An 11197-nucleotide genomic window follows, 5' to 3' on the forward strand; every position below is an offset into this window, starting at 1 on the left:
CTGAGGAACTCTGGCAACAATATACTGGGGCTGCAATGGTTGGCTTCCAACAACGAGGACCATTTTCCTGTGTATCAGTTATGACTCCGGCCATTGGAGGATTTTACCTTGGCTTCCATTTTTGTGAAGGGTCCTTGCTGCCACAATCAGTGCCTTACTGTCGAGGGCAGCTACTCTCACTTCTCCTGACATTTAAGAACAAAAGAGTACAGGAAATAGGAACAGGAGTAGGCCATATGGCCCCTCAAGCCTGCTCCGCCATTCAATCAGATCATGGCTGATCTTCTACCTCAACTCCACTTTCCCGTCCTATCCCATATCCCTTGATTTCCCTTAGTGTCCAAAAATCTATCTATCTCAGTCTTGAATATACTCAACGACTGAGCATCCACAGCCCGCTGGGGTAGAGAATTCCAAAGATTCGCAACCTTCTGAGTGAAGAAATGGCCGACCCCTTATCTTGAGACGATGCCACCTAGTTCTAGACTCTCCAGCCAGGGGAAACAGCCTCTCAGCATCTACCCTGTCAAGCCCTCTCAGAATTTTGTGTTTCAATGATATCACCTCTCATTCTTCTAAACTCCAGAGAATATAGGCCCATTTTGCACAATCTCTCCTCATAGGACAACCCTCTCATCCCAGGAATCAATCTAGTGACCCTTCGTTGCACCCCCTCTAAGGCAAGTATATCTTTCCTTAGGTAAGGAGACCAAAACTGTACACAGTATTCCAGATGTGGTCTCACCAGAGCCCTATATAATTGCAACAAGACCTCCTTACTGTTATACTCCACCCCCCTTGCAATAAAGGCTAACATACCATTTGCCTTCCTATACCTGCATGTTAACTTTTTGTGTTTCATGTACAGGACATCCAAATCCCTCTGAATACCAACATTTCTCAGTCTCTTACCTTTTAAAAAAATATTCTGCTTTTCTAGTCTGCCTACCAAAGTGGATAATTTCACATTTCCCCACATTATGCTCCATCTGCCACCTTCTCGCCCATTCACTTAACCTATCCATATCCATTTGCAGCCTCTTTGCGTCCTCCTCATTGCTTATTTTCCCTCCTAACTTTGTATCATCAGCAAACTTGGATACATTACACTCGGTCCCCTCATCTAAGCCATTGATAAATATTGTAAACAGCTGAGGCCCAAGCACTGAACCTTGCAGCACGCCACTAGTTACAACCTGCCAATCCGAAAAAGACTTATTTATTCCTACTCTCTCTTTTCTGTCCGTTAACCAATCCTCAATCCATGCTAATATATTACCTCCAATACCATGAGCCCTAATCTTGTGTAACAACCTCTTGTATGGCACCCTATTGAATGCCCTTTATAAATCTAAATATACTGCATCCACTGGTTTACCCCTTATCTACCCTGCTAGTTACACACTCAAAAAATTCTAATAGATTTGTCAAACACAATTTCCCTTTCATAAAACCATGTTGACTCTGACTAATCGTATTATAATTTTCTAAGTGCCCTGTTATTATGTCCTTAATAGATTCTAGCATTTTCCCTACTACTGATGTCAGGCTAACTGGCCTATAGTTCCCTGCTTTCTCTCTCTCTCCTTTCTTGACTAGCAGGGTTACATTTGCTACCTTCCAATCCACAGGGACTGTTCCAGAATCTAGGAAATTCTGGAAGATCAAAACCAATGTATCTACTGTTGTGGGAAAAATCACCACTCGGAGTCAGACTTAAAGATTCAACATGCAGTTTATTGGACAAAGTACTTTGGGAGAAGAACTGGACACTCCGTAGTGTACGCAGCTACCTTCTCAACTTCAAAATGGTTGTCATGCTTTTTTATACCTTTTGAAATACAGATTTTCAGTAGCTTTTACATCATTAATCTTGATTACACACATTAACCAATTAAGCCCGCATGGCAACAACGGACTGCTTACACATTAACCAATTAAGCCCGCACAGCAACAACGGACTGTTTACATATTAACCAATCAAATTAAAACAACTGTTATCACCTTAAGACAGTATGCCTTTGTTTCACGCAGTCTGGTTCTATAGTTTTATCAGTTCGTTGTGAAATGTCTTTTGTATTCCCAGACTGTAAGTCAGTTTTGGAATATACAAACTCAACACTTTTAACTGTCTTTCCCACAGTCACAGAATCCATTTTGTTTAGTAGTGTCCATTTTGTTAGTAGTCAAGTGTTATGTTTAAGCTTTAATTAGGGTTAGTCTAATCTACACAAAGCGCATTTCGGTATGGTTTTAGGGTGATGACCACCGCCATGTACCCAATAGTCACTTCATCTTTGCCTTTAACCCAACAGCCCAAATTTTACGCTAACACTACTATCTCTGCCGCCAACTCTTTTAAAACCCTAGGATGTAGGCCATCAGACCCAGGGGATATGCCGGCTTTTAGTCCCATTAATTTCTCCGGTACTTTTTCTTTACTAATCTTAATTATTTTAAGTTCCTCACTTTCATTAGATCTTTGGCTCCCCACTATTTCCGGCATGTTTTTTGTGTCTTCTACTGTGAAGACAGATACAAAATATTTGTTTAATGCCATTTCCTTATTCCCCATTACAATTTCTCCTGTCTCAGCATTTAAGGGACCTAGGTTTACTTTTGGTGCGCTCTTTTTACATACTTGTAAAAGCTCTAACAATCTGTTTTTATATTTCTTGCTAGCTTACTCTCATATTCAGTTTTCTCCCTGTATCAATTTATTGGTCATCCTTCACTGATTTCTAAAAGCCTCCCAATCCTCAGGCTTTCTACTCTTTTTGGCAACATTGTAAGCCTCTTCTTTTAATCTAATACTATCCTTAACTTCTCTAGTTAGCTACAGTTGGATCACTTTTCCCATGGAGTTTTCATTTCTCAAGGAAATGTATATTCATTGAGAATTATGAATTATTTATTTAAATGTTCACCATTGCTTATCTACCGTCATATCTTTTAATCTAATTTCCCAATCTATCTTAGCCAACTCACCCTTCATACCTATGTAATTGGCTTTGTTTCAATGTAAGACCCTAGTTTTGGACTTAGCTACATCACTTCCAAATCAGTATGAAATTCTATCATATGATCACTCTTGTGCAGGGGATCCTTAACTTTAAGATTTCTAATTAACCCTGTCTCATTACACAATGCTAGATCTAAAATAAGCTCTTCCCTAGTTGGTTCCTCGACATATTGTTCAAGAAAACTGTCTCAAATACATTCCATGAACTCGTTCTCCAAACTACTTTTGCCAATTTGGTTTGTCCAGTCTATGTGAAGATTAAAGTCCCCCACGATTATTGCATTACCCTTGTTACATGCTCCTCTAATTTTCTGATTTATACTCTGTCCAACACTATAATTACTGTAAGGGGCCTATAAACTAGTCCCACCAGTGTTTTCTGCCCCTTGTTATTTCTTAGTTCCACCAATACTGATATTCTACATCCTCACTTTTCTGAGCAAAGACCCTTTCTCACTACTGCCTTTATCTCATCCTTCATTATCAGGGCTACCCTCCCACTACTTTCCATTTTTTTTTTATTCGTTCATGGGATGTGGGCGTCGCTGGCGAGGCCAGCATTTATTGCCCATCCCTAATTGCCCTTGAGAAGGTGGTGGTGAGCCACCTTCTTGAACCGCTGCAGTCCATGTGGTGAAGGTTCTCCCATTGTGCTGTTAGGAAGGGATTTCCAGGTTTTTGACCCAGTGACAATGAAGGAACGGCGATATATTTCCAAGTCAGGATGGTGACTTGGAGGGGAACGTGCAGGTGGTGGTGTTCCCATGTGCCTGCTGCCCTTGTCCTTCTAGGTGGTAGAGGTAGTGGGTTTGGGAGGTGCTGTCTAAGAAGCCTTGGCGAGTTGCTGCAGTGCATCTTGTGGATGGTACACACTGCAGCCACAGTGCGCCGGTGGTGAAGGGAGTGAATGTTTAGGGTGGTGGATGGGGTGTGCCAATCAAGCGGGCTGCTTTGTCCTGGATGGTGTCGAGCTTCTTGAGTGTTGTTGGAGCTGCACTCATCCAGTCAAGTGGAGAGTATTCCATCACACTCCTGACTTGTGTCTTCTAGATGGTGGAAAGGCTTTGGGGAGTCAGGAGGTGAGTCACTCGCCGCAGAATACCCAACCTCTGACCTGCTTTTGTAGCCACAGTATTTATATGGCTGGTCCAGTTAAGTTTCTGGTCGATGGTGACCCCCAGGATGTTGATGGTGGGGGATTCAGCGATGGTAATGCCATTGAATGTCAAGGGGAGGTGGTTAGACTCTCTCGTTGGAGATGGTCATTGCCTGGCACTTGTCTGGCGCGAATGTTACTTGCCACTTATGAGCCCAAGCCTGGATGTTGTCCAGGTCTTGCTGCATGCGGCCATGGAGTCCTTCATTATTTGAGGGGTTGCGAATGGAACTGAACACTGCAATCATCAGCGAACATCCCCATTTCTGACCTTATGATGGAGGGAAGGTCATTGATGAAGCAGCTGAAGATGGTTGGGCCTAGGACACTGCCCTGAGGAACTCCTGCAGCAATGTCCAGAGGCTGAGATGATTGGCCTCCAACAACCACTACCATCTTCCTTTGTGCTAGGTATGACTCCAGCCACTGGAGTGTTTTCCCCCTGATTCCCATTGATTTCAATTTTACCAGGGCTCCTTGGTGCCACACTTGGTCAAATGCTGCCTTGATGTCAAGGGCAGTCACTCTCACCTCACCTCTGGAATTCAGCTCATTTGTCCATGTTTGGACCAAGACTGTAATGAGGTCTGGAGCCGAGTGGTCCTATCTTTTCTAAAGTCAAGTACCCTGGAATATTTAATTCCCAACCTTCGTCACCCTGCAACCACTTCTCAGTAATGGCTATTGGATCAAACCCATTTATCTCTATTTGTGCCATTAATTCATCTATCTTGCTACATTTGTTGTTTAGTTCTTGCATCCATGTTTGGGTCGAGGCTGTGACAAAATCTGGAGCCAATTCTTTGTGGCCCAACCCAAACTGCTGTTCCTATCCTTTATAAAACAACACATCCTCTAACTCATCGGTTCCCATACTGTGGACTGCGAGAAGGACGCGTGCTGTAACTCCCGAACAGGTTATTCCTGCAATTCATATTTTGTCCTTTGGCGGCGCTGCAGCACTCCACTCAACTCAGGCAGATTCCTGGCTCTGCTCCTCCAAAACTCTGCTTCGCAGTTAAAATGTGTTTCACTCAGTTAACCAAAGAAGTTGTACCTCTGTGCTGTATAAATTTCTTTTTGGAAGTGTTCGTGAGCTCTGGGCTTCCTGCTGCCGTAGAGCATGAATAAATAGCAAGTCAGTGCCCCAACTTCTGCAGCTCTGTGAAGTGTTTTTTTTTGTCTCTGCCTCGATGTCCTCATGATTCCTTTGCTGCCTGATGTTCAGAGGCAATAGATAAGTAGCCCTCCTTTTAAAAACTTGCCTCAGGTTACCAGCGATACTCTAACATTAATTATGCAAAAATACTGTTTCATAGAGGGGGGCATGCATGGGACATGAAGGCCTGGGGGTGGGGGGGGAGCTCATCCAAAAAAGTTTGGGAATCGGTGCCCTAAGTTATCATGAGCAGCTTTAAAAAGTATAAAGAAACGAGCAGTTATTTTCAACATAGAGCAAAAATCGCCAACAACAGAAAGCACAAGTCAGAATGTCTCAAGCCTCGTAACTGACCTGTGTATAAACTCAGTGTTTATTTAATATCAATGAGTTTGTGACCTTAAATGTACATACACCTCTGCTTCAGCAGCAGAGCAATATGTTGTATTTTGAAGGGTTTAATGTTCCTGTACTGATAAAACAGCGTATCCTCTGACTAAACTTGAGCAGTGCCACGGGACATTTCTTAGTTGTACAGTCCCCACTTATATTGCCCACACTTAGGGCGGACAACCCTCTATACCGGGCAATTCGTGATAACCATTTTCCATCACCATAGAAATCAATTACAGTGGCTTCGCTTGGAACGTATTAAGTGTGCCGGCTGTTTTGGGCAATTCAACAAGCTCTTTGCATCTCGTTAAAGTGCGATTACGTTATATGCTTACTCTCTTTTACCTACTGTTTAATGGCACTGATTGTTACAGTTATAGGGTGAAAGGAATAAATTAATTGTGAAGATAGGTTTTCTTGTCATTTGAAATTGACTCATTTTGCACAAATCATAAGAGGTCGAAGGCGCCAGTGCCGCAGAGCGAGTGGCAGCGGTGGTTGCTGTCTAGGAACTGTGGTCTGGTCAGCTTCAAAGTTCCTGAACTGCTGCCGCTTTTGTACATGTCTATCAAAAATTAACATGGAAGATTCAAGTACCATTTAAAAGGCAGTGAGACCAAAAGTACAGCTGCTACTGCAATTATTACTGCCTGCATCGTGGTGAGGGACACAACACGTGTCTGGGGCTAATGATGACTTAGCGGGCGAATTGCATTAACACCAACACACTATAAGCGATGCGGACTGTAGTATGTTTAGTGCACATTTCAAGTCCATCGCACTTCACTTTTGCACTCATATTTCTGTCGCACTTTAAAAGAAGACACATTACTGGAGCCTAAATGTCTGCACTCCCTTAATTAGCCTCTATGAATTCACCCATTAACGTCAGCTGGACTTTGCAGCATTGATGTTGCATTTAAGCAAAATATACAAAACAGTGCATCATCCAACTGACTGAGTATTGCCATGGGAGATATGCTTATTTTTTTTTAAAAACAAAGCAATACTAGGATCCTACAGACTTTTCTTTTCTTGATTACACCTCTGTGAAGTGACTTGACATTTTTCTGCTTTAAAGGTGCTGTATAAATGCAAGTTGCTATTGAGGCCAGTTACTAACAGATGAGATATTGAAAAAGGTGCCCATTCTTGATTCATTGAGAGGAACGCTGAGTAGGGGGGAAAAAAAGATTGAGAGAAAGGGCTCATGCTGAGGGTTGGATGAGTTGAATCATCTTCTTACATTTCTAAGTGATGGTTTGTGTATTTTCCAATAATGATCAATGTCTGCAGGATTGTTCAAGCCTGAACTTTGTACTGACGTTCAGTTCTTTGCCTTTCCAGGAAACGAGGCTGGGGAAGCTCATCAATGATGTCCGGAAGAAAACCAAGAATGAGGAGCTTGCCAAGCGTGCCAAGAAACTGCTGCGGAGCTGGCAAAAGTTGCTGGTGGAGCCAGTTGGCCAGATCGAGTCTGTGCCCAGAGCGCTGCCTAACTCCCCTGGTTCAGCCAACGGTGGAGCTCATGCCTACAAGCATGATTTGCCGTCTCTGGCCACCAGCACTGCAGCAGGGGGAGCCAAGCCCGTCCCAGATCTAAAAAACAAGAACGACGTGCACAACTCCTACTCTCTGCTTGCTGACAAGCAGGGCAATCGGAAACGAAAAGGGGAACACCGGGATGGCATGAAGGGGCCACCGTCCAAAGTCCCAAAGGCCAATAATGAACAGTTGCTGAATTCTACACCACCACCTTCCAATGGAATCCGCGGCAGTCCTGAAAATTTCCCAAGTCCTCCAGACACGGCATCTACAAACATCCACACCATCCCAGGCAAAAGCAGAGCAGAGCACCAGGCACCATATGAAAATGACAAACATAGCAAGATCCCAGTCAATGCTGTGAAACCTCATACCAATTCTCCAGGACTTGTAAGGAACCCAAGCACTTCCTCGTTGCTAAAGACTGCTATTCTGCAGCAGCATGGAAAAACGGATGATCCCGGGGGGCGTTATCGACCCAGTAGCCCCCGCTGTCAGTCATTTAGCCCGAGGACTCTTAAACAGGAGATGTTGGGGAAACCCTCTGCGACATATGCACCCAAGGGCTCTGTATCTAGCCCGTCCCAGAGCTTTACAGGAACGTCTACTCAAGCAGGTCCCGATTCTGATAGGACAACGTCCCACTTACCCAAGAACAATGTTCAGGTGCCATCCCCTGTGCCTGTATTGCAGCCAGCCACAACACCACCGCTGCCACCTCAGGCAAAAGGCTTGCACCCACCAGATACTGAAAGCCTTTTAGATCGGCTGGGGCACACACCTGCTTCAGAGACCCTTGGTGAAAACCAACTGCCGCACCATTCTGCGGCAACACTACAGCAGCAGACGTCGCCGTATCCCTCGCACAGTCCCAATTCATCAACATCGCATCGTGGAGAATCCTTGCACAGTCATGAGTTGGATGCAGCAATGGGAGAGTTGTCCTCCAATGAGTGTACCTCTTTTGGTTATGATAGCAAAAAGTCATCCAAGAAAAAATACAGGCCCAGAGACTATCAGGTGAACTTAGATGGACAAGTTATCGATGAAAGCGTAAAACCTGTACGGTTGAAAGAACGTAGAATTACATTCGACCCTGCTACGGGGCAGATCAAACCTTTAACCCACAAGGATTCATCTCAGGCTGAAAGCCCGGTTCCACCTGAGCCCCATCGAACCACCGAAATTGTACAGGAACAGAGGGTAAACTTGCAAAGTACTTTAGATCAAACAAACTGGAAGGAATTATCCAAAAACGAAATTATTCAGTCCTACTTATCGAGACAGAGCTGCCTTCTTTCATCCTCAGGAGTGCAGCCCCCAGGAGGTCACATTGTTGAGTTTCTACAGCACGAAAGCCACAGGTATAGCACTAGCACAGAGGCCCGTGAGGTCCATGTATTAGTACCCACCGACTCTCCCTCAGAACTTCCTGGGGTCAGTAGGGAGATCAAAGACTCGGATGTTCACCGAATACACCAACAACACTGGGCAGGTGTGAATGGTTGCTTGGACAACCAGGGCAAATGGTATGATTGGACGCAGTGCATATCTTTGGACCCTCACGGTGATCAGGGACAATTGCACATACTGCCGTACGTCTGCCTAGACTGAGCGCAAGTGCCCATTAGGCGTGCTTTGAGGCTAAAGGTCAGCTGGCGGCAAACAAGTGGCTCCCACTTACTGGAAACGAGCAAAAGCCTCCGGGACGCAGGTTAAGGTTTTGAAGGTTCTGTTTCTCAGCCCATCTGTGTAAGTCCCCCCAACCCCCTCTCTTCTGCAGTTTGCTGCTATCAGTGTTTTAACCAAAATTGCGAAGGAGGGAAAGGAGCACAGGAGAAGGTTGTGGAGGGGTGGTTGGTTCTGTCGTATAAACAACTCCCCACTTGGATTAGGGCAGGTCTTAACCAGGGGTCGATGAGCCTGGTGTGGAGCGGTATGTCTGTAGGAGAGAATAGAGGCTTATTACAGGTTCCAGCACTTTACGATAGGCTGGATACGGTCTTTGGGCAGGTACAGGAGCTTTATGTGGCATCAAAACTAAATGAATAATGTTACCTTAAAAAGTATGCATCTATTTATTTGATTTGATTTCTCTTTTTTTTTTAAAAAAAACCCTTTCATTTGGCAGTGAGATATCTGTGAGACAAATGTGCAAAAACTGTAGATCTCTCTTTTATTTACATCACTCATCCTCTCTTTTCTCCTTATAATTTTTTTGGGACGTATTTTTAAAGTGAAAAATCATGTCAGGCTGTGAACGTTTGCACAGTACAGCGTCATACCGAACATTCCATAGGTCTTCACATGCCAGGAGTTGCTGTCGTCTTCTGTTTAAACAGGGGGAAAAATCCTTGGATCTTCATGATCTAGGTTTAAAAATGTTTAAAAAAAATAAGTAAATGAATCTATTTTAGGAAGTCAAAGATTTGGGTTGCACGTTTTTATTCTCCCGCCACCAGCCAAAATTCAAACGTTAACTTTATACTTTCACTCTCCGCTTTGCTCTCCTCTTGCTTGATCTCCACAAACGTTCTCACTTCTCCAAATCCCAAAGTGGAAAAAAAAAGAGAGGGTGCTACTAGTTTGCAACTTTGTACTGTGAGAAATTGATTTAAAAAAATTCAAAAAAAAAATTTCAAAAGGAATCTGTTTGTATGCTGGAGATATACTTGTTACCATTCCTTTAGATATTGTTTGCCTTATGGAATCCATCATACCACAACCGCAAAAACAAGAAGCCTTAGTGAATGTACAGAAATTAGACTTCTGTGTTCCTCATAATGCAGAAGAAATGACTTTGCTATTTGGTCCTTTTAAGTGGACACGTTGTGATATAAATGTGGAAACAATAAAAAAAAATTTGCACAAAAAACTGTCCCTTTTATTCAGGAAAAGACTTCTATGGTGAATCCGTACTTGCTTACAGTAGAGGAGGAGATCACAGTGCACATTTAATCATCTCTGACTATTTACGGAGGTTTAAAGGTAACGCAAACTGAAATGTGTTTCACCTCCCAAGCTGTAAATGGATGATCAATTTTGTGTTTAATTCTGAAATGGATTCTTTAAGCTGGTTTCTATTTTACATGTAATCAACCATGGATGCGAACACAGTAAGTTTAGGTGTGGAATGTTTTGGTCTGCATTAGAGCTGCACTGAACTCCAATAAAAACCATGTCCCTCCTGATAGCTCAGTGGGTATGCGCTCAGAGATGTGGGTGGTGCTGAACAATAGGCCAGGAAGATCCTGGTTTTCATCCATGGTCGGTACTTGGAGGAATGATCTCTGTCTCGAGAGCGGTGAAAGCACAATAAGAACATAAGAAATAGGAGCAGGAGTAGGCCAATCGGCCCCTCGAGCCTGCTCCGCCATTCAATAAGATCATGGCTGATCTGATCCTAACCTCAAATCTAAATTCATGTCCAATTTCCTGCCCGCTCCCCGTAACCCCTAATTCCCTTTACTTCTAGGAAACTCTCTATTTCTGTTTTAAATTTATTTAATGATGTAGCTTCCACAGCTTCCTGGGGCAGCATTGGTTTCTGTGCCCTGGAGCTAGGCGGGGATATATTGGGCACGGTTCCTGTTGGTTAACCAGTTACTCCTGGAAAATTTGTTTAAGTATATCTAAGCTGGGTGACTGGATGTGGCTTGGCTTCCCAAATAAAAAGCTGTCTGACCAGGCTTGCTGATGTGATAATGGGAAAAAATTAGGAGGGAAATTCACTGGATTGTATCACTTGCATTCACTGGATTGTATCACTCTCTGCTCGTCTCCCTCTGATTCGTTCCAACTTCCTTTCCGTCTTCCATGCTTTATTTCCTTATTTCTTTTTCTTTCTTTCCTCCCCGCCCCCCCATTACTCTGTGTTTCTTTATATTTTTGGCAAATGTTTAACTTTTTTTAAAACAATTTT

General features: G+C 43.5%; 1 protein-coding gene across 1 annotated transcript in view; it reads left to right on the forward strand.

The window, feature by feature from the left end:
* Positions 1–10150, forward strand: part of crsp7 (cofactor required for Sp1 transcriptional activation, subunit 7) — a 138452-nt gene extending 128302 nt beyond the window's left edge. The window contains exon 3 of the mRNA XM_067968019.1: positions 7078–10150. Coding sequence (XP_067824120.1) covers positions 7078–8889 — 1812 coding nt within the window. The 3' untranslated portion in view covers positions 8890–10150. The remainder of the gene's footprint in view (positions 1–7077) is intronic.
* Positions 10151–11197: the final 1047 nt, after the last annotated feature.

This window comes from Heptranchias perlo, chromosome 29 (assembly GCF_035084215.1).
Source record: "Heptranchias perlo isolate sHepPer1 chromosome 29, sHepPer1.hap1, whole genome shotgun sequence".
Classification (NCBI taxonomy): domain Eukaryota; kingdom Metazoa; phylum Chordata; class Chondrichthyes; order Hexanchiformes; family Hexanchidae; genus Heptranchias; species Heptranchias perlo.